This window comes from Dama dama, chromosome 23 (assembly GCF_033118175.1).
Source record: "Dama dama isolate Ldn47 chromosome 23, ASM3311817v1, whole genome shotgun sequence".
Lineage (NCBI taxonomy): Eukaryota > Metazoa > Chordata > Mammalia > Artiodactyla > Cervidae > Dama > Dama dama.
This window is the reverse complement of record NC_083703.1, coordinates 25,026,143-25,051,065: the sequence shown is the minus strand read 5'-3', so window position 1 is coordinate 25,051,065 and position 24,923 is coordinate 25,026,143. Positions and strand designations below refer to the sequence as shown.

Sequence of the window (24,923 nt, the reverse complement as noted above, 5' to 3'; positions counted from 1 at the left end):
TCAAATCAACATGATGCAACTAAATTACCTTGTTTTATTCTTAAAGCTACAGAGATGTCAAATTAAGAAAATAAATCCCTTTGATTTTTGAAGCAACCTAAACCTGTTTTTCCTGACTATTTTACCACTTCCCCATTGATTTTTATTGTGCTAAAATACATAACACATAAAACTTATCCTTTTAACTCCTTTTAAGCTCATAATTCCGTGTTTACGGTTTACTTATACAGGTGTCACATTTCATCACAGAGAATTTGGAAAACAAGGAAGGGCAAATGGAATTTTTTAAAAAATCACTCAGAAATAAGCTCAGGAAGATCAGCACTATTTGGATATGGCTCATTTTGGTGTGTATTTTCTATAGTGATTTTACTTTCCTACTTGGAGTTCTATCTGCAATTCTCAACTTAGCTTCCTGGGGGCATTTTCTTTCTAAATTCTCAAACTAACAGACAAGTTCTTGAAATCTCAGTCTCCATTTATTGCTCCAGTCATCATCACTGGATCAGCATGCCATTTAAGACAATATTTTAATGCCCATCATCCAGCCAGTCCCTAATTGTTGAGCATTTGTTTTCAACTTTTTGAAATTATGTGCAGACTGCAAATGAACATTTTTAGAGGTAAAATTTTCATCCTCACCTAAAATTGTTTTAGTTTAAATCCCTAGCATAAAATAACAGGGCTAAAAGGTATGAACTTCACGGCATTGGACATGAAAACAAATGTTTTGAATGTTCATAGTCTTGATTATTGGAATCATTTTTCCACGAATTTACTGATCTTCTTAGAGAACTTTCAGCCTTATGCTATCTTAAACGTTTTCTAACGAGATTTTTTTTTTTTTTTTTTTTTTGAGAAGGTGTAGAACAACGGAGGACCCACTTTTTGAGTTGCTCAGAATCAAGTAATGGAATCTTAGACCCTCAGATACCCACTCTGGACCTCAGTTTTGTCACCTGTTGAATAGGACGCTGTTGGCACGCTTATGAAATCCACTGGGACCCCAGTCTAATTCTGCGGGCATAGGGCAGGGACCCAGTGGTCCTCCCAAGGTCTTCCCTTAGTTGCCCTGGATGCTCCTACACGCGGGGCACTTTCTCTTTCCCCAACTCTTGCCCTGGGCCTCTCCAAACCCCCAGGATAGCGGTGCAGCAGCCCAATCGCCTTTACCTGCAGGGAGATCCAGCCGGGCAACGGCTCCTCTGATCTGGCGAACAGTACCAACCGCCGCCAGCGCGCGCCTGCTAGTCCGCTGTTGTGACTGGTTGCTAGGCGACAGGGAGCCGCACCTGCGCAGTCAGCGCCCGCGTGCGCCTGGGCAGTGGAAACTCCAGCTTGGCTTCCCCATAGCCCAACCGCGTTTAGAGGTAGGTACCTGAGAAGCCATGGGCATCCTCGGTGTTTGACTCCCAGGCTTTGCAGGCAGGATAGACATTGGGCATCTTCCCCTTCTAGTTGTTGAGAGCCAGCCCCAGTGACAACGAAATCAGGAAGCAGAGCCAACTCCGCTTCTGTCCAGAGAACTGGCTATGGATTCTCACACTCCTAGGTTCAGGTGCGTTCTCCCAGTGAAGCGCCTCAGCCAGAGTCTCTGCGAGGTGACTTCCAAATGCCGTCTTCATAAAATGCCCTTTGATTGACCTTAGCAAAAAAATCTCTCCCATCATCATCCCAAATTTCCTTCATGCTCCTTAAAAGTCAAATCTCTTTCTCCATCCCACTTCCCTGTTTTATCTTCCTTTAATTTGCATTTTTATAAACATCTTATATATGGAACCACACAAAGCACTACCATTTCGGTCTGGCTTCTTTAATTAAGCAAATGCTTTGGAGATTTGTCCATGGTGTTGCATGTATCCGCAGTTTGTTTCTGTTACTGAGTAGTATTGCACTGCATGGATGGACCACATCCATTTGCTGACTGATGGACGTTTGGGTTCTTTCCAGTTTTGGACTATTATAAATAAATATGCTCTAAACAGTTATACACAGGTTCTTGTGTGAACATATGTTTCTTCTTCCTTGGGAAAATACCCAAGAGTATAATTTCTGGGTCTTATGCCATGTGTATGTTTGATGTTACCAAAACTTGCCAAACTGTTTTTTAAAGGAACTATACTATATTTGTATTTCCATCAGCAATGAGTCAGAGATCCATTTGCTTTATGCCCTAAAACACTTGGTATTGTCAAGCCTTTTAGTTTTAGTCTTCCGTTTGGTTATGTAGTATTATCTCCTTCTGGTTTTAATTTGCATTTCCTTTATGACTAATCATGATGAGCTGATTCTCCATACTTGTTAACCATTTCAGTATCTTCTTTTGTGAAGTATCTGTCCAAATATTTTTCTACTTTTAACTGGGCTGTTTGTCTTATTATTGAGTGGTAAGAATAAACTATATATTCTGGATGTTGCTGTTGTTTAGTTACTAAGTCATATCTGACTCTTTTGCGACCCCATGGGCTATAGCTCGTCAGGCTTCTCTGTCCATGGGATTTCCCAGGCAAGAATACTAGAGTGGGTTGCCATTTCCTTCTCCAGGGGATCTTCCTGACCCAGAGATTGAACCTTTGTGTCCAGCATTGCAGGCAGATTCTTTTACCACTGAGCCACCAGGGAAGCCCATATATTCTAGATACAAGTTATTTATCATATGTGTAGTTTGAAAATATTTTCTGCCCTGGTGAACCAGGAAAATGAAATTTAGAGACCATAATCTAAACATTAGGGTTGCTCATTGCTACTGAGTTGGTCATTCCTTCTAGGCCTTCTCAGAAGCCTAGTGAGGCTCTGAATTCAGCACATTCATAAACCGGAATCCAGACAATGGTTGTAAGACAGAAAATATCATTGTGTGTCTGTCGTAAGCACTCTTTGGTTCTCTAGCCATGGCTTCTACTGGGATCTTAAAATTGTCATTTTCTGTCTTAGAATCACTGAATATATTTAGAAGTAATTCACCCACTCCACATCCCTTGCATCCCTTTTGTCAACCACACTGTTCTATAGCAGTAGCCCCTTGGTCTGTCAAAACTGTCTCCAATAGGTACTTTTTTCTAGGCTACCACAAGTGACTCCCAATAAGACGTCCTCTCAAAATAAGCAAATCTGCCATTTTCAAATTCAGTCAAGTCAAGCAACCAGTTCAAGATTTATATCTTTGAGCTTCTAAGATCAATAATCACTTCTGGTTTCAATTACATTGTCATTGGAAGTTCCATTTCAGACAACAAAATCTATTCTAGTTAGGGAATTAGAGATTTAGAGAATTAGTGCTAAGACTGGACAAACAGGTTCTAGGCGTAACATTGAGAGATGACTTTCAAAGCAATACTGCGGAGCATAATTCACAGTAACTATGACATGAAAACAACTGAAGTGTCCACTGACAGACAAACAGATAAAGAACATGTGTATCTATGCACAATGGAAGATTATTCAGCTATTAAAAAAAAAAAGGACTCCTGCCATTTATGCCAAAATGGATGGACGTTGAGGGCGTTAAGTGAAATGTCAAAGACAAATATGATATTCTCTCACTTATAAGTGCAACCTGAAAGCATTAGAACTCATAGAAACAGAGTAGAATGATGATTTCCAGGGGCTGAAGGACCCTGGAAAATGGGAGGCTGTTGGCCAAAAGGTATAAATTTTCAGTTATCAGTAAGTTCTGGAGATGTGATGTACAGTATGATGATTATAGTTATCCACACTGTATTGTACCCTTGAAAGTTGCCAGAAGAGTAAAGTTTTAATATTCTCACCAAGAGTTTCTGAGCTAAAAGAAGAATTGAAATTTTGGGTGTAAGTGCGGGTATAAAATAATTCTTTCTGTGTAAATTTGAAGGTTGGCTTGTTAGCTTAAGAAATATATTAACCAAATGTTGACCATCTTAATGAGCCTGGTCCAAGATTGGAAGGACCACAAGAAATATTGCAATGTACACTGCCAACAGTAATGAATTCAAAGGAAAAAATGATCACTCACTGATGTTTAGCAAGTGTTAGAATTGGAATCCTAAAAAATTAGTGAGATGAGTAGAGCAGTATCTTTATTCTAGAAGAAAAACTTCATTAAAATTTTGAAATAATATGAAAACATTTTAAAGGATTAAATATCTATTCATTATTGTAAATTATTTCAATGTTACATTTGTCAAAGAAAGTTGAGAGTTTTAATGCTTAAAAATTATAAACCTATGAAGTAAAATTTTGAAATATTAAAGATCAGATTATCTGATTACGAGCAAAAAAGCAGTTTTCATTCATTAAAGAAAAAGTATCATCTATTATTTGCTGCCTTTTCTTATGTAAACATAGTTGCTGACCAAGGTATGAAGAATATGAAAGATTTAGATCAGGAATTACATACAGCAGTTTCCAGCTGCAAATCAGAAGTATTTGTGTGTGTGTGTGTGTGTGTGTGTGTGTGTAAAATATTTACAGAAACAAATGCAACTTTTCATTTAAAAGTTATACTAATATTTCTACTAATTTTTTCTTATTGTAAATATGCAATATATATATAATTTGATAATTTTTCTTCACCAAGCCCCATATTGACTCTCTAGAGTCCCTTCCAGTTCACATCAATGTGGCTTACATGTATTATCATTTTCCGAACGTGCCATGTTGTGGAAAGGTTTGAGAACCACTGATCTAAAGTCTTCTGATCAGCCCCATGTTGGACTTTACAGGACTTTGTCCCCAACAGTCTGGGTCCAGTAACTTGACATTATCCATATATGGAGAACTCATCAAATAAGTTTGTTAAACAGTTTATCAATATAATAAGAGCTAATCCCACCTCCCCTAAATCAGTGAACTTTCTTTCCTGGTATTAAGGTACTTGAGCAACAAATTAACTATCAGAACGTTGTAGGTGAATAAAAACGAGGACTAGGGAAGATGAGAGATCTTGATGGATTTTTCCTACCCTGTCAGAGTCAACAATTCTTTTGCATCTGGATTATTACTGATCTTCAGACTAAAGCATTTTTCTCCCATGGGCTCTGTTACGGTTGACATAGCTATTTCCATGGCTACTAGACATTTTGTCTCCTCATATTATGTATGTTTAAAAATCAGTGTCTTGGAAATTCCTTGGAGGTCCCATGATTAGAACTTGGGCTTTCCCTGCCAGAGTCCCAGGTTCGATCCTTAGTTGAGGAACTAAGATCCCACAAGCCACGTGGCCAAAACAAACAAAAAAATATAATGAAAATCTGTGTATTGTGATTGTCATGCTTCATCCATAAGTACTGTGATTTTGGAAATTAATTAAACCTCATAACACCATTGAATTTCCCATGTTAATGACTTGAGAATCTTGGCATAACAAACTGCATTTGACTCAATAGAAATGTTCCAAAAAACATGTTTTTTAAAGGAATTTTTGAAATCTAATTATACTTTGAGAACATTGAGAATTCACTATTTAGAGAAATCTGAGGATGAATCATTTTTTATAGAAAAAGAAGAGACCTTCAGTAAAAGAAAGCAATTATCTATTATTTATCTCTTAAAGTGAAAGGTGTAGTACATCTATAAAATATTAGGTAATTTATCATAATATGTTCCCTTTAATGTATTCTTTGAATTCATTTCCATTCAAGTTGAATTAGATAGTTGATTGTTGTAAATCAGTTGAACATGGTTAACAATAAACACTAAAAGTGTAAACTTCTATTTGTAACATTCAGTTCGGTGTTAGCAGTGTAAGGAAACCCAGAAACAGTATGGTAACCCTTCACCTTTTCTAGGGCTTATACATAGATAGTTTGCCAACATGTACTGTAAATAGTTGCTATTTTTCTCCACAGTAGACTGCCACACGGCAGTTTCTTCCATCACATTGTGCTATTTAAAAGTTATCTGCTTTTTTGGCTGCTGTTCAAGGGAGTTCTTTGCCTATAAATCCGCTTTATCTCATGCTAGGGTTGAAGAGAAATCTTGGCACAATTTCAGTGCATTTGTCTTGTTGTACCAGAGGAGAAAAACATGAAGGGCCCCACAGACTGACACTGTTCTGCAAATGGTTGTGAAACAGTGGGGAACCCTGTTGGCCATTCAGAAGGGTAATGCTACTAAGCACCCACTGCGACAAATAAGATCCCCTCATGGGAAAGGCATCCACACCATAAAAAGATCACTGAAAAGCTCAAAAGATAGAGTTTCAAAGTAAACATCACTCACTGTGTACTTGAGTTGAAGCCTTTAAAATCAGCTTAACTTCGTGGACTGTTCCATATGTAGTAGTCATCTAGTTCTTAGTCTAGTTTTTACATTCTTGGACTCTGAACTCAAGTTTCTATAATTTGCACTATGGTGATATCTGCCTTTTAGAGCTTTAAGAGAGAAAAATAGGATGCATCCCACTTAAAGAAAGTCTGAGACAACTTATCCATTGAGATAACATCTCATTCTGTGAAGGATGCCCCAGAACGGTTCCTCCACCACTGGTGAGCGCTTTACGTGGAATGTGTAACCTGTGCTTGTGTATACACAGTTAGAACTGCTGTCAGAGCAGCCACTGGACATGAAGACATTTCCCCTAGTTGGCTTCTGGCACTCAGCTTGTATTTTAAAAGAAGTTGAACAATTGTGTCTGTTTAAGGAAGCATGCCTTGAGCTGAGAATAACTGGGTTGATCTAAAATACAACCCATATCAAGCTCGCCAGAATAAACTACGTTGAATATAATGTGGTTTGGGGGCTTCCCAAGAAAACCAGTGCATTAGTAGGAGAAGCTCTCTGAGCTCGCCTCTTAGCCTGTTGTGGTCAGCTGTAAAGTTAGTACTTTTGAGACCAGGCTGTTGGGTCTGATCCTTCCTTGGCTTTCTTAACCAAAGTAGCCAGAGATTTTATTTATTTATTTCATTTATTTTTATTAGTTGGGGGCTAATTACTTTACAATATTGTAGTGGTTTTTGCCATACATTGACATGAATCACCATGGATTTACATGTGTTCCCCATCCTGAACCCCCCTCCCACCTCCCTCCCCATCCCATCCCTCTGGGTCTTCCCAGTGCACCAGCCCTAAGCACTTGTCTCATGCATCCAACCTGGGCTGGTGATCTGTTTCACACTTGATAATATACATGTTTCAATGCTATTCTCTCAGATCATCCCACCCTCGCCTTCTCCCATAGAGTCCAAAAATCTGTTCTATACATCTGTGTCTCTTTTTCTGTCTTGCATATAGCATTATCATTACCATCTTTCTAAATTCCATATATATGCATTAGTATACTGTATTGGTGTTTATCTTTCTTAGCCAGAGGTTTTAGCTAGATCATGATGGTAAAGAAGACAGAACACCACAGAATTGATGCCTTCAAACTGTGGTGCTGGAGAAGACTCCTGAAAGTCCTTTGGACAGCAAGGAGATCAAACCAGTCAATCTTAAGAGAAATCAACCCTGAGTTTTCACCAGAAGTTCTGAAGGTGAAGTTCCAGTATTTGGTCACCTGATGCAAACAGACAACTCATTGGAAAAGTCCCTGATGCTAGGAAAGATTTAGGGCAGAAGGAAAAGAGGGCAGAGGATCCATTCAGAGGATGAAATGGCTGGACAGCATCATCAATGCAAGGAACATGAACTTGGGCAAACTCCAGGAGTTGGTGAAGGACAGGGAGGCCTGGTGTGCTGCAGTCAATGGGGTCACAAAGAGTCGGACACGACTGAGCAACTGATCAGCAACATGACCGATACATAATTACTGTGAGAAAAGGAGATCTAGCTCAGGCTTTTCCAATGGCAGCTGGTAACTGTGATCTTGACCCAAGAAGTGTTCTAGGCCTGAATTTGGGAGGCCTTCCTTATTTGAAGGGCTGAGCCACCTGCATGGATCTGGCTCCAAGGCAGGAGAGATAATAACTTTATAGAGACCATAGCTTCATAGAGCTTCACAGAGAACAAAACTAGCCCCCACAATTGGGCAAATGGGTAAACCAATTTCTTGAAATAAATCTCTTTGTACATAGGGATATAGATATCTCCACTACTGGTCCTGCTTCTCTGCTTCCCTAACTGATACACTGGAATACTTCTATCAGTTCATAAATGGTCTTTTATAGCAGTTCTTTCATTTCCGGCCATGGTTTTGAAATTTTGGACCTGTCTGCTTTCCATACTTTAGAAGAACCTCATAGCTTTTGTTCTTCAACTGTTACTCTTATCTTCTACAGTAGTTATGAATTTACTGGTTTATTATATTTATCTTGCCTTATTTCTATTTTTGTGAGGCATGGAATAAGGCTTAGGTGTGACCAGATCCTTTCTTAGTTATTTTTTTCTAAATAAAGTGTCTGGAGCCTTTTTTTTTTTTTTTTTAAGATTTAGAAAAATATTGTCTTTATAGTTAAGCCTCCTTAGTTTGGTCAATATGAATTTGTGAAAAGTTTAAATATAGAAATTTTGAAGGAAAAGAGTGAGGACATAACTTTGTGCATCTGAAAATGACTGAGAGGTAGGTTGATGTAATACCAGACTTAAAGAACCTTCACTACATTCTCAAAAACAGACTTGAATTTCTCCCTATTTAGAGAATATTCTGCTTAAATAGCAAATATCTTCCTATCAGAAAATTTTATTATCTGATTTATCTTAATTCTTTCATGTCACACTAACATAAGTTTGGTTTATAGGAGAAAAAACACTGGAAAATCTATTGTATGAAATTCTGAACTTTCAAATTAACAAAATATCTTGAACTATATTAACAGGATTGCCACACAATAGACTTCCTAGAGTAATCTAAATTAGCATATCGATTGTTAGAAAAATGAGCTAGAAAAATGAATTTAGCCCAACTTAATTCTTAAATGAATTAAGCTGAATAATCTTTTTTCTTTACTAATTATCATTCAACTTTTGAATTAATTTTTATATTCTTTTTACACCATGACTAACATCCAAGGATAAGGTATATGAAGCACTTTAAACTGTAAATCAGCAGAAAGAGGTAAGGCAAAATTATTGTAATCTCTTGTTTAACCAAGCCGTACTATAGTGGTCATTGTTTGGGAGTATATCTGGTAATATTAAATCTTCCTTGTCTATACCATGAAGTTTTAGCAACTGAAGATGAAATAAAGTGTGCTGATGGCATTTATAGACTAAAATCTCCCTAAGCCCTGATTTGCTTTTTCTTGGCCTTTCATGTCTTATAGTTAGAAAAAGAATGAAACCTGTTTGTTCTGGGCACCAACCTACCAGATCTAAGATGCAGTGCAGTGATGAAACTACGTTTGCTTCATTGACTACACTAAAGCCTTTGACTATGTGGATCACAAAAAACAGTGGAAGATTCTTAAAGAGATGGGAATACCTGACTACCTTATTTGAGAAACGTGTATGCAGGTCAAGAAGCAACAGTTAGAACTGGACATGGAACAGCAGATTGGTTCCAAATTGGGAAAGGAGTATGTCAAGGCTGTATACTGTCACTCTGCTTGTTTAACTCATATGCAGAGTGCATCATGTGAAACACTAGACTGGATGAAGCACAAGCCGAAATCAAGAATACCGGGAGAATTATCAATAACCTCAGATAGGCAGATGACATCGCCCTTATGGCAGAAAGTGAAGAGGAACTAAAGGGGCTCTTTATGAAGATGAAAGAGGAGAGTGAAAAAGTTGGCTTAAAACTCAACGTTCAAAAAACAAAGATCAGGGCTTCTGGTCCCATCACTTTATGGCAAATATACCGGGTAAAAATAGAAACAGTGACAAATTTTATTTTCTTGGGCTCAAAAATCACTGCAGATGATGACTGCAGCCATGAAATTAAAAGATGTTTGCTCCCTGGAAGAAAAACTATGACAAACCTAGACAGCGTATTAAAAAGCAGAGACATCACTTTACTGACAAAGGTTCGTATAGTCAAAGCTATGATATTTCCAATAGTCATTTATGGATGTGAGGGTTGGACCATAAAGAAAGCTGAACACTGAAGAATTGATGCTTTCGAACTGTGATGCTGGAGAAGACTTTTGAGAGTCCCTTGGATAGCAGGGAGATCAAACCAGTCAACAGGAGACAAGTCTGGCTTTTGTCCTTGATCTTAGGAGCTAACTTTTATACCCTTGGAATGTCCCAAGTAATAGGAATGTGTGACCCCTCAAACCACATCTAACAGTTTATGCTAGTAAATGACTCATGGTGGGCATTCTGATAGGTTATGCAAAGAGATGACTCAGTGTGGGGGTACTTAATACATCAAAAGTCTTAAAGTGAGGACTGGCCACCCGAGAGGAACCAGTCATATGATTAGAGGGTTGGGACTTTGAGCCATGTGATAACTCGTCTGACTCCAAGAAGGGAAGAGGGCTGGAGATTGAGTTTAACCCTGTGTGCCACAACTCAATCAATTTGCTTGCTTACTGCAGCCTCAGTAAAATCTCTGGGCACAAATATGGACGTGGAGGCTTGAGTCTGGAGCGCTCTCAGTCCCAGATTCTGCCACATGCACCTCTTACTTTGGCTGGCTCTTTGCTATAATAGAATTGTATAATTGTAATTGTGCATATAGTACTTTCTTGAGTTCTGCTGAATCATTCTACCAATTTATCAAACCTGAGGGAGTCTGTGGGGACCCCTGTATTTGTAGGCAGCTCGAAGTGAAGGAATTCCATGGTAGCACAGATGGTAAAGAATCTTCCTGCAATGTGGGAGACCTGGGTTTGATCCCTGGTTGGAAAGATCCCCTGGAGAAGGAAATGGCAACTGACTCCAATAGTCTTGCCCGAGAATTATACGAAGAGAGAAGCCTGGTGGATTACAGTCCATGTGGTCGCAAAGAGTCAGACACAACTGAGCAACTAACATATATATGTATATATATGTCTGAAGTGAGGGTAGCTCTAAGAACCCCCAAACTTCCAGCTGATGTCAGACGTCTTGGGCAGACTTGATAGTCTGGAAGACTGTACTCTTCACCTTGAGCTGAAGTGGATGGACTTAAAGATTTGCAGGAGCTAGGATCCAAAGGATTTGGTGATTGATTGGAAGTTGGACTATGGACGTGGGAGGTGTCATGGATGACTCCCAGGTGTCAGACTTGGGCAACCAGGTGCCATTCACTGAGTCAGAGAACTCTGGAAGAGAATAGTTTTGTCAGGGAAATGGCCCAGGCACAACTGGACTTGCTGTTTTTGCAGTACCTATAAACCATGTGTTTGGAGGTGTTTACTATGAAGCTGTATTTATGCATCTGTAGCTCAGAGGAAAAATCTGTGCCATGGGTATATAGATATAGGAGTTGTTGGATATAGAAGGTATCCAAATTCATGAGAATGATAAGCTTACCTAGGAAAGAATGTGTGCAAAGAAAAGTTTTAGTACAGCTTTAGCTATGTACTCTGCTTAGATACATCGATCCTTTAGAGTTTTTATCAGGAAGTGTAAAGGCTAAGGTGGGACCAAAAGTAGGTGGAAGAACCAGAGAAAGTAGAACTTCCATCATTTCTTATACATGTGGTTGCCATCTTTCTCTCCTTATTCTCCTTGCTCCTCAGGCTGGAAGTTAAGGAGGGTTGTAGTGGAAATGGGTGGCTTTTAGGCGTTGTCTGTATTTATCTGGTGATCAGATTTCTGCTGCCATTGAAAACTGCCTTCACAGAACTAGATCTCCACTCCTTTTGCTAAATACAAGTGGTAACTATGTAGCTATCACTGACTTTTTTCCCTCAGTCTGTTCATGTTTTTACTTATTGTTAGTCCAGAGTGGCAACTCTCAAGTTCCTTACATGTAGAACTAGAAAATAAAAGCCCTCTTTCCCTTATTGTTAATATTTTGCTTTAATGTAGTACATATCTTACAACTGATGAGTCAATATGAATACATTATTATTAACTAAAGTTAATTTACATTAGGGCTCACTCCTTGTGTTGTACATTCTCTTAAGTTTTGACAAATGTATAATGACATGTATCCACCATATTAATACTAACATATAGAATAGTTTTCACCACCCTAAAAGTCCCTTGTGTTTCACCTATTCATCCCTCCCCCCAATCCCCTGGCAACCATTAATCTTTTCACTGTGTCCATAGTTTTGCCTTTCCCAGAGTATCAAACCGTGAAATGACATGGAGGAAATTTAAATGCATGTAGCTAAATGAAAGAAGCCAATTTTTAAAAGCTATATACTGGCATTTTCCTGGTTGTCCAGTGACTAAGATTCCATGCTCCCAATGCAGGAGGCCCAGGTTTAATCCCTGGTTGGGTAACTGGATCCCACATGCTACAACTAAAAAGTTTGCATGCTGCAACTGAAGATCCTGAGTGCCACAACTAAGATTGAGTGAGGCCAAACAAATAAATAACAACACATAAATTATTTTTAAACAGCTGTATACTGTGATTCCAGTTATATCACTGACTTTTTTTGTGAGGTGATAAGAGGTGTTAATTAACTAGATGGAGAGGATCCTTTCATAATGTAGACATTTATCAAATCTCCCTGAAAGTAAAAGTGAAAGTCACTCAGTCGTGTCCAACGCTTTGTGACCCTGTATAGTCCATGGAATTCTCCAGGCCTGAATACCAAAGTGGGTAACCATTCCCTTCTCCAGAGGATCTTCCTGATTCAGGGACTGAACCCAGGTCTCCTGCATTGCAGGTGGATTCTTTACCAGCTGAGCCACCAGGAAAGCTCAAGAATACTAGAGTGGGTAGCCTATCCCTTCTCCTGCAGATCTTCTAGACCCAGTAATCGAACCAGGGTCTCCTGCATTGCAGGCAGATTTTTTACCAGCTGAGCTACCAGGGAAGCCCATCAAGTCTCCCTGATGGACACTTTAAATATCTTAAAATTTTATATGTCAATTAAACCTCAACAAAGATGAATTTTTAAAAAAGTGAATTTAGAACTGTCATTATTTTGTCTTGTGATTTTCTTTTCTGGGAAGTGAGGGGATCTATTTTGCACATAATTATTAAGATTATATTAACTTATTTTATTACTGAATGTTTGAATGCCCTCATTCAACTGGGCAAAGAGTATCTTAGAGATACTCAATCAAAAAGCAACTTTCCCAAAAGTCTTGTGGAAAATTAGAAAGGTTTCATTCCCTGGCTGATCTAGTGTTGCCAACCCATTTTCTGGCAAAGCCGCAAGACCCTATTGATGATATGGATTTCCATCACATTCAGATACATCAGGGGTTAAATCATTTTCTGTGAGATAGAACAAATGATACAACGTGGAATCCTCAGCCTCCTTCCCTCGACACCAATATTATAAAATGATTTCACTCTGTTCAGAATAGGTTATGACAAAATAGTCACTAAGCTATGGGAAGACTGGGTTTTCGCCAATACCATTTTCTATCTTTAACCGCTTAAATAGCTCTGTGGTCAACCGGCTCTCATTATGCTCTTCATTTGTCAGGTGCTTGAAAATAGCTTAGACACTTTTTCCCCCCAAAGAAAGGCACCCTGCCGGGAAGGATGTGCCAGGAAGAAAGAGAGAGACATTAGGCTCACAGCGGGAGCAAGGCGTTCTATTTCCTGGGAGAGCCGTTTTGATCTGTGCTGTTGATGAGACTGCTCTCTGCTTGGGAAGAGCCTTTAAGGTGTCAGCTCTCTTGTCCCAGGCAGAAGGTCCTAAAGCAGAGGACAGAGATGTGTGACTGTTTTTTGTTTTTTTAAATATACTTTTATTTATTATTTTTGGCTGTGCTGGGTCTTCATTACTGCGAGGGCTTTTCTCTAGTTGCAGGGAGCAGGGACTACTCTTCCATTACACTGCGCCGGCTTCTCATTGTGAAAGTGAAAGTGAGAGTTACTCAGTCGTGTCTAACCCCATGGACTGTAGCCTTCAGGCTCCTCCATTTATGGAAACCTCCAGGCAAGAAATACTGGAGTGGGTTGCCATTTCCTTCTCCAGGGGATCTTTCAGACCCAGGGATGGAACCTGGGTCTCCTATGCTGTGGGCAGACTATTTACCATCTGAGCCACCTGGGAAGCTTCTCTTGTTACGAAGCACCAGCTCTAGGGCATGTGGGCTTCAATAGCTGTGGTTCGTGTTCCCAAGCTCCAGAGCACACTGGCTCAATAGCTGTGATACATGGGCTTAGCTTCTCTGAAGCATGTGGGATCTTCCCGGACCAGGGATTGAACCCATATCTCCTGCATTGGCAGGCAGATTCTTTACCACTGAGCCACCAGGGAAGCCTGAGATGTGTGATTTAACCTCTTGCTTGCTTATGTTTGCTTCCCTGCATTCATGCTTATCCTCACCCTGACCCTTTCTGTGTACCGCCCCACCCCTAATCTGGCTCTAGAAAGACTTTACATCTGTAAATCTCAGAGGTAGCCTTCCAAAAACTTTTTTCCCCAGAAAAAAAATACATTAAATGCTTGAATGCTTGTTCTGGCCTCTCATGCTCCTCGTTACGCCAAGTATTTCCAGAGCATATGTTGTATACCCAGTTCTTCTTATGCCAAGAGAAAATTTTGTCTGATCAAAAATGTTTACGGTATTCACAAACTCCATGAAAGTTGATATAACTGAGAATAATTTTCTCATTATTACCCCTCTCATATGTAATGTCCATATGAAGAAAAAAAGTATACTAAAAGTCCAAATCATCTTGTATTTGAAACTAAAGGAGAGCCTGGACAAATATAGATACAGCCAATTTTTTTTATGTAGTCAGGGATGTTCTTTCTCAAGCTTACTTTCCTGGCATGATCCTGTGAGGATTTCTTCATATTTTAGAGGGTCCGTAATCCAATTCATGGCCACAGATGACAATACCCTCAGCACCCAAGGTTGCTTTTCAGTGCATCAGCAATATCTCTTCCTGGTTATATATGTAGATCCAGTTCAGGGAAAGAGGGAAGGAAAGCAAGGTCTTCGTATTTGTCTTGATATTAAAAGAAGCTCTAAGGAGATCATGAGGGACTTTCTGTGGTTTTCTTAATGTTCCATCTCATGATCTAGACTCTAGTTAAACAGCTGTGTTCTTCATGAATACTCAACCAAATGCACTTGGAGTTTGTGCATTTTTCTGTACATTTTATGTCAATAAGAAGTTTATTTAAAAAAAAAATCTATTCATCTAATCTGCTTCCAGAAGTCTGAGAAGCAGATATACAATCCTCGGCGAATCTACCAGAGCTGGGTTGTCCAGTGTGGTATCCAGGGGCCATATGTGGCTGGTCCAAGTTGAGGTGTGCTGTTAAGTGTGATATACACACTGGATTTCAAAGACATAATATATAAAAAAGCAAAATATGTTATTAAAACTTTATATTGATTATATGTTACAATTATTTGGCTAAATAAAATATATTATTAAAACTAATCTGACTTGTTTCTTTTTGCCTTGTTATATGGCTACTAGGAAGTTATATATGTAGCTCTCACTATATTGTCTTAGATATATTCTCTTAAATTTCCCGCTGGGCTGGCTATGGGATCAATTAATATAGATCTTGGCTTCACCCACTCATACTTAATTTTTCCAATTCCCATTGAAATATCACAGAATATTTTATGTTCTAGGGGGAAAAAGAATAATTATTTACTTTGATTTGTAAATTTGGGTTACATCTATACACATTGTACTTGGCCTTTTAAAAAATTAACACTCAACTGAATTATGAATTAATAACAGTGAATAGTATAAAATGTTTTCATGTTAGAAATAGTAAAAGAAACACATCTAATATGGGCAAATGTGCAGAGTCAGTGTTCAGAGAATCCTTAGTCCAAACCACTATGGCTAAGGGAAATAAATACATCCTTTCTTGGGTTTATAGTCTTATCCTTTGTCTGCTATTTCTGCTTTCTGTTGGGTATTTTTTCAGGATTGATATTCAAGCTGTGAAAAGCATTCTTCCATCAGCAGAGTCTGGCACAATGGCAGGCTCTTCAGATAGCAGGGTTGGCATTTTTAAATTCACTCTGGATTTGTTAAGTGGTTTGCAGCTGAGAAGCTGGATGCACTGACTTTCCACTGTATGAATTTTAAAAATGCTCAGAGACAAGCATCTCCTGAAGAATTAAGATATTCTGTGGGCCATGTAATCAGCACATTATCAAAATATATGCTGTTTTGATTATTATAGTAATCTAAAAATTGCTAATTATATAATAGCATGCTAACTGAAACATAATTGCAGACAATACATTATTTGATGTGTGTTCCTGTTATTAGCAAACTCTGGGACTTGTTACTGATTATTCCTGGGAAAATCGAAATTTGTCCCCAAAGTGTTAGACTCAGTCAAGGCTAGAAGCACTTAAGCAGGCTTAGAAAAATGACAGTTTTCTCCCATGAGAGTCACTGGGGAAACATCTATCAATGAAGGGTATGAGAAAATTGGATACAGTAAGCAAGAGCGAGGAAGATTTGCAGTAAATGCATTCTTCTCTTTGCAGAGGTTCTAATCCTCACCCTTCACCTGTCCAGTCCCACTGAAAGAGCTCGCAGTTAGAACTTTTGTTCTTTTTATGTATAACAATAACCTTTTTTTAAAGTTTTTTGTTGTTGTTGAGGTAGACCATTTTTAAAGTCTTTGTTGAATTAGTTGCAACACTGTTTCTGTTCTGTGTTTTGGCTTTTTGGCCACAAGTCATGTGGGATTACCAGCTCCCCGACTAAGGATCGAACCTGTACTCCCTGCATTGGAAGACCAAGTCTTAACCACTGCACCATCAGGGAAGTCCCTGACACTAACCAGTTTTACATTTCCTGTTGTTGTTGTTTGGTCACTTAGTCATGTCTGACTCTTTGTGACCCCATGGACTGCAGCACTCCAGACTTCCCTGTCCTTCATCATCTGCCAGAGCTTGTTCAAACTCATGTCCATTGAGTGAGTGATGCCATCCAACCATCTCATCCTCTGTCATTTCATAGCCATTGGAAAACCCAAAGACTCAGCATTGGCAGGATGAACTTACTCTTTGAAAGCAGCTGGACTATCAAATTTCATTTGACATTACACTTGACGCAAGGATTGCTCTACCTGTGTCACTGTAAACAAGGTGTTCAGAACAAAAAGAGTAGGGAAAATAAGAAAAGGAGGGAAAAAGAGTCTGTCAAGTTGGGGAGGGAGGAGGAAGGAGAACAGAATGGTGCATCTTCTGGAAGTCAGAAGAATCACTGAGATGAGTTTATCTGATGTTTTACCTAAATGGTATTATCAATTGTAAGCCCATCCAAATTCTTTGGAAATTTTTCTGACTGGAAAAAGCAAGTAGAGTGATAAAATACCTATGGTGAAGTAGTGCTGATAATTTGACTTTGGAACCTCTTAGGTTAGGAAATTAAAATGTATTTTGATAATAGCAACTCAGAAGCTATATCTTCCAGGCTGCCTCCCCAACATATATTTCTTCTTACCATTGTTCTAACAAGACCCCAACTTGCTCAGTAGCAAGGTTTAGGTGTGACTAACCTCACCCTCAGCTCCAGGGTGAGCCCTGATTGGCTTTAGTAATTCAAGATATCCTATTTCTTATGAGAATTATTTAAAATTTGGTTATTTTGGCCACACTGAGCAGCATGTGGGATCTTAGTTTCCAGATCAGCGATTGAACCCATGCCCCCTGCACTGGAAGCGCAGAGTCTTAACCACTGAACTGACAGGGAATTCTCAAGATATCCTATTTTCCAAGCCACAGGGCTTGGTTCAGGAATAGACATGTGATCCAGCTGGTGCAGTGAGATACAAGAAGAGATGTTTAGGAACTCTCTGTGCAAGAATTATGTGAACTTCCTATAAGGGGCTTGCCCTCTCCTCGGAGAGACAGGATCAAACTAGCAGTCCCAGCTGTAGTTGGCAGAAGTCTTGAGACCTTTCTTTACAGGAAGTGCCCTGAAAATGAAGTTGACCCTATGACACACACAGAGATGTAACAGGATCCTTGATAGCATCTTCGTTTGGTAAATCAGATTTTTTGAGATACATATATTGTATCAAGTGCATCAGATATATATATAATATGTATATATTGCTTCTTTTTAACATTTTATTTTGAAATAATTTTTATACTTATAGAAAAGCTGCAGAAGTACTCAGAGTTCCCATAGACATCTACCCAGCTCCCTAATGTTACTACTGCTCAAAAGGTTATAATTTCTATCTTTAACTTGTCACTGTCCACCTTCAAACAATATTACACCATTTCACATAGAGTGTGAGTCTACTCAATTCCTTCCATTCTTAGTGTTCTTATCATCATACACTTGATTTCTCTACATGGTAAAATCCACAGATATGTCCTCACTGATTTTGTTTTGTATAGTCAATTATTTTTTGAATAAGGGGAAAAGTCATTAATATTTGCTCACATGTTTTCTCTTTTCAGTATTCTTCATTCCTTCATGTAGAGCTGAGTCTTTATTAGTTTTATTAAGGATCATCTTTCAATGGCCTGGAAAATGAATTTTCTTTAATGTTTTTTGTAGTGTGGTTTTGCTACCCATTAATTTTCCATTTCTCTGTTTGCTGAACATTTCTTTATTTTTGTCTGTCTTTTTTGAAAGGTATTTTTCCTAGATATAGAACCCCAGGTTAACGTTTTCCCTCTTTAATCACTTTAGAAATGTTGTTTGTCGTCCAGTTTGCATTTTTTCTGATGACTCAGTGATATATATTTTCTTCCTATATGTAATGTCTTCCCACCTCTTATCCTCATACTGATTTTTTTATTTATTATTTTTTCAAAATATTTATTTGTCTGCATCGGGTCTTCATTGCGGTATGTGGGATCTTTAGTTTCAGCATGTGGGATCTAGTTCCCTGGCAAGGGATTGAACACAGGCCACCTGCATTGGAGGCATGGAGTCTTAGCCATTGGACCACCAGGGAAGTCCCCCTCATATTGCTTTTAGTATTATAAGTTTATCATGGTTTCTCAACAATTTGGTTATGATTTTTTTTCATTTGATTTGAAAATTTGGGAGCTGTGATTTCTTCAGACGTCTTTTTCTTCAGATGACTTCTGTTTCCCCCTTTTCCCTCTTTTTCCACACTCCAGTTACAGGAATCTGGACCACCTGATATTCACTGTCCTACAGGGTGTCAACGCTCTGTTCATTCCCATTTTTTATTTCCCATTATAGTTTGTTACAAGACATTGAATATGTTGAATAATTTCCTACTCTGTTCATTTTTTTTTCTTTTTTTCCTCTTCTTGTTTCATTTTGGGTGGTTTCTTTTCTCCAGTGCTTTTAAGTTCATTGATCTTTTTTCCCCCTGAATGTTTAATCTACTGCTAATATAATCCAATAAATTTTTTATTTTATATATTGTATTTTTCACCTCTGAGAGATTCCATTTCATTCTTTTTAAATATATTTTTTTCTCCTCACTATGTTTCTGCTTTCTGTTAGATACTTGAACATATTTATAATAGTTGTGTTAAAGGCTTTTTCTGCTGATTCCATCATTGCTATAATTTCTGGACCTTTTTCTACTTTTTGCCCCTTTATTGACTGGTTTGCTTATTGGGTGCTGGATATTGTGAGTATTATGTTGTTGAGTATCTGAATTTTTTTTCTTTTTGTGAAGGGTGTTGAGCTTTGTTTTGATTACAGGCAGTTATTTGCAAGTCACTTTCACCATTTGAGGCTTGTTTATTAGCTGTTTTCAGGTATGTCTGGAGTAGTCTTTAATCAGAAACTAATTTAATTCTACTACTAATATGTAACCCTTCTGGAATCTCTACCCATTGCTCCAAGTGTTCAGCATGGTCTTGGCATTCTGCAAAGTCAGAACCTGAATATCTCCCAGCCCTGCATGATGCCTAGTAATTGCTCAGCTTATAAAATGTGCAAATGTACACATTTCTCTGTCTCTGTCTCCCACGTATCCAGATTTCCCTGGAACTCTGTCTCTGCTGGTCCTCTCTCTGCACTCTGGTCTGAAAGAGGCTGCTAGTTCCCAAACATGCCATCTCTGTTAAGCTGAGGAGCCTGCCCCACAGCTTCCAGATTCTAAACCACATGATCTCCGTGCCCATCCTGACAAACAGATGGCTCATTCCTGCTTCTTCCCCAGTATGTCAGTGCCAATTCAGTTGTGTTATTGGAACTTAGAGTCCCTGATGGCTTCGATGTAAAGAATCCGCCTGCAATGCAGGAGACACAGATTCGATCCCTGGATTAGAAAGATCCCCTGGAGAAGGAAATGGCAACCCACTCCAGTATTCTCGCTTGGAGAATTCCATGGACAGAGGAGAGAGTCTTTGGACAGGACTGAGCAACACTTTCACTTTCAAATCATACCTGGGACCCTAGCTCATGTTTTACTTTCGGTCTCTGAACTCAGCCTTTGGGGGAAAGACTTTTACTTCTCCAGCTCTGACCCTTCTCTCAGGTACATGTGGTTTACTGTCCCCAGACTATAAGGAGTTTGCTGTCTCTGCCCATCATTGACTGAGGTGAATGGGGATGTTCTTCTACTAGGTGTCCCAGCTCTCACCTCCCTGGACCTGCTCTGAAGTTAATACATTCTGGAATCCATGCAGGTTGAAGCAGTTCTCGACTAGAAGAGGTTTGTATATCTGCAGAGTTGGGATATACTGGGATCAGCATCTGGGAAGGTAGCTTCACTCTCTCCCTGGGTTCCTAGAATATCTAAAATCAAACAAGACTCACCACTCAAGGGAATCCATTTCTTCCTGAGCCTGCCCTACCCATGAAAAAAATTATATTTTTCCATTAACATTCTTTTGACTTTATTTCTTGCAAGTGAATGCCCTAACTTTTTAGGCACAGAGAGCATTCACAGCTTCCCTGCCCAGAGTTACTCCACAATGAAGCTGACCTGCTGGACACGCCCTGGTGTGTGTGCATGCTAAGTCACTTCAGTCCTGTCCAACTCTTTGAAACCCCATGGACTGTGGCCTGCCAGACTCCTCTGCCCATGGGATTCTCCAGGCAAGAATACTAGAGTGGGTTGCCATGCCCTCCTCCAGGAGATTTTTCTGACCCAGGGATCAAACCCGCCACGTCTCTTACATCTCCTGCATTGGCAGGCAGGCTCTTTACCACTAGCACCACTGGGGAAGCCCTTGGAGAACCTCAGATCCAATTACTTCTCTAATTCTGAGAGAAAGAGGTAGATGGACCAATGACAGGGGAAGGAAAATCCTAGTGCTCAAACATTTCACAAAATATGTCAACAACCTAGACAAGAGGATGACCTACTTTATAGTCAAAAATTTTCCAGTATGTGAATCACAGGACCTCCCCCACCCTTTTAAGCTTCTTTTCCAACATAATTCTATAAAACATACTGTATCAAGTGACAACCCCCAGTAGTAAACAATAGTGTATTTCTATCAAGAGGGAACTGTTGTAATATGGTTGTGTTCTACGAAGCTGGAGATACGATTCTAATTACCTCATTTTTCTTTTACTTTCTTTTATTCAGTGGCACACTTATCATTCCAGATCTAGATTCTCTGTGGAAGGAACTGATATTGTGCTCCAGAGTGATTTTCTCTGTTTCTCTCTATCTTTATCTTGGTAAGAGGCAATAGTCTGTCTACAAAAGTGTGTTACTCCACTATTACATTTTAGAAACCAAGACCTCTTAGAGACGTCTAATATGTATCACTTATTTTCAGAGCTGCTTTATTTCTGAGGGCTAAAAAAAAAAGAGAGATAGCTGACCTAGGCCCCTGGCTAGCTGACAAAACCCTAACTGATTTTTCTTTTCTTAATTTAAAAGATGGCAAAATGATTTTTCTTTTTTTAATTTAAAAGAAGGTGATTTATCTGTGATGAGTGGTCAAAAAATAAATGATCAGAGGCCATGTACAATCAATTTGCCCAAGAGTCTGGGTGAAGCCCTGGACAAGTACACAGACTGCAGAGGATTGAATCCTGGCTTTTAAACTGAGTTTGTGTCTAACTTTAGGCATCATATTTTATCTCTCTGATCTGTAAAAGGGAATGATAATTTCTAACTCACAGATTTGTAAGGATCGTGTGAGGAAAGTGTTAGATGCATCTGTTGCACGGTATTCATTTTTTTTCTGTTAGTTTTTATTATACGTTTCCCAAAACATAAATTGTTTTGAAGAATCCTGTGCATGTGTGCTAAGTCCCTTCAGTCATGTCCAACTCTTTGCGACCTAATGGTCTGTAGTCCACCAGGCTGAAGAAAAACCTTATACTAATGCTTACAAAGCTTAATTTTTATCCTTTGGGGCAATCAAGTTGATGAAAAATGTGCAATAAAAATATTTGATGTAGAATTTTTAACTAATTTTAACATTAGTACTGAAATAGAAAAAAGTTACATGTTGACCAGAGAGATACTTAGAAAATACTCAAAACCAGAAGAAACCATGAAGTATTATTTTAAATGTTTTCTTACAAATTTTTTCTTTGTTTTATTACAAAGGAAAATAAACATGAAAAGAGCAATCTCATTCATAAACATTTGCCCAGAGACAGCAATATTTAAAGCAGCAATAGATAACTTTATCAGAAGTTTTGTGGAACATTTTTTCCCACTGACTTCAATTATGATTTCAAGGAAAAAAAATTAGTAGTATGTCTTAAATTTTGTTTCAGGCCTATTCTATTTCAAGTTCATGCCATCTGTGTTTAAGACTGCTAGACCCAAATAACCATCAATAGTTACTTAGGAGCCAGTAAATAAACTATGGTACATCCACACAACAAATGTCTACAGTTGAAAAGGACCCCTTTGTGCTACTATGGGAAACCTCACCCTAGTATTAAATGAAAAAGTGAAATGTAAAACAGTGTAACACCTTATGCTGGGTGGCAAGTATATAAATCTGTATCTGTTGTATGCACAGTTTAAGTCATACAGGGAGAATACAGAGGAGGCTCCCTTGCTTCTACTATGGAGGAGAAAAGGGTGGATAGGCACAAAAATAGGAGTGAGATTTTGTAACATATATATGTTAATAATATTTTGATTTTTAAAAATGTGATAGAAACCTATGAGAATATAGCTAAAATTTTTTAAGGCCATGAAAATGACAGGAAAAAATACTATTTAGTGGAAAAGAAGGTTCTGGAGAAGCACACACAACATGATACCATTTTTTAAAAACTGCAAGTTTCTGTGTTCATGTACACAGAAATATGCAGTGGAATTTTCACCAAAATTGTAATGCATGGTAAAATTTCAGGTCATTTTGGCTTTCATAGTTATACTTTTCTAAATAATTTGAATATTTTTTATTTAAAAACAATAAAATGGGACTTCCCTAGTGGTCTAGTCGTTAAGATTTAGCCTTTCAATGAAGGCGGTGCCTGTTTGATCCCTGTTCAGGGATCCCACATGCCTCAGGGCCAAATATCCAAAACAAAAAACAGAAACAATATTGTAACAAATTCAATAAAGACTTTTTTTTTTTTTTTTTTAGTTGGAGGCTAATTACTTCACAACATTTCAGTGGGTTTTGTCATACATTGATATGAATCAGCCATAGATTTACACGTATTCCTCATCCCGATCCCCCCTCCCACCTCCCTCTCCACCCGATTCCTCTGGGTCTTCCCAGTGCACCAGGTCGGAGCACTTGTCTCATGCATCCCACCTGGGCTGGTGATCTGTTTCACCATAGATAATATACATGCTGTTCTTTCAAAACATCCCACCCTCACCTTCTCCCACAGAGTTCAAAAGTCTGTTCTGTATTTCTGTGTCTCTTTTTCTATTTTGCATATAGGGTTATCGTTACCATCTTTCTAAATTCCATATATATGTGTTAGTATGCTGTAATGTTCTTTATCTTTCTGGCTTACTTCACTCTGTATAAGGGGCTCCAGTTTCATCCATCTCATTAGAACTGATTCAAATGAATTCTTTTTAACGGCTGAGTAATATTCCATGGTGTATATGTACCACAGCTTCCTTATCCATTCATCTGCTGATGGGCATCTAGGTTGCTTCCATGTCCTGGCTATTATAAACAGTGCTGCGATGAACATTGGGGTGCACATGTCTCTTTCAGATCTGGTTTCCTCAGTGTGTATGCCCAGAAGTGGGATTGCTGGGTCATATGGCAATTCTATTTCCAGTTTTTTAAGAAATCTCCACACTGTTTTCCATAATGGCTGTACTAGTTTGCATTCCCACCAACAGTGTAAGAGGGTTCCCTTTTCTCCACACCCTCTCCAGCATTTATTGCTTCTAGACTTTTGGATAGCAGCCATCCTGACTGGCGTGTAGTGGTACCACATTGTGGTTTTGATTTGCATTTCTCTAATAATGAGTGATGTTGAACATCTTTTCATGTGTTTGTTAGCCATCTGTATGTCTTCTTTGGAGAAATGTCTGTTTAGTTCTTTGGCCCATTTTTTGATTGGGTCATTTATTTTTCTGGAATTGAGCTGCAGGAGTTGCTTGTATATTTTTGAGATTAATCCTTTGTCTGTTTCTTCATTTGCTATTATTTTCTCCCAATCTGAGGGCTGTCTTTTCACCTTACTTATAGTTTCCTTTGTAGTGCAAAAGCTTTTAAGTTTCATTAGGTCCCATTTGTTTAGTTTTGCTTTTATTTCCAATATTCTGGGAGGTGGGTCATAGAGGATCCTGCTGTGATTTATGTCGGAGAGTGTTTTGCCTATGTTCTCCTCTAGGAGTTTTATAGTTTCTGGTCTTACATTTAGATCTTTAATCCATTTTGAGTTTATTTTTGTGTATGGTGTTAGAAAGTGTTCTAGTTTCATTCTTTTACAAGTGGTTGACCAGTTTTCCCAGCACCACTTGTTAAAGAGGTTGTCTTTTTTCCATTGTATATCCTTGCCTCCTTTGTCAAAGATAAGGTGTCCATAGGTTCGTGGATTTATCTCTGGGCTTTCTATTCTGTTCCATTGATCTATATTTCTGTCTTTGTGCCAGTACCATACTGTCTTGATGACTGTGGCTTTGTAGTAGAGTCTGAAGTCAGGCAGGTTG

General features: G+C 38.6%; 1 protein-coding gene across 1 annotated transcript in view; it reads right to left on the bottom strand.

The window, feature by feature from the left end:
* Positions 1–24,923, bottom strand: part of ARMC3 (armadillo repeat containing 3) — a 122,755-nt gene that overhangs the window by 87,722 nt on the left and 10,110 nt on the right. Inside the window, exon 3 of the mRNA XM_061127542.1 lies at positions 1,174–1,378. Coding sequence (XP_060983525.1) covers positions 1,174–1,378 — 205 coding nt within the window. The remainder of the gene's footprint in view (positions 1–1,173; positions 1,379–24,923) is intronic.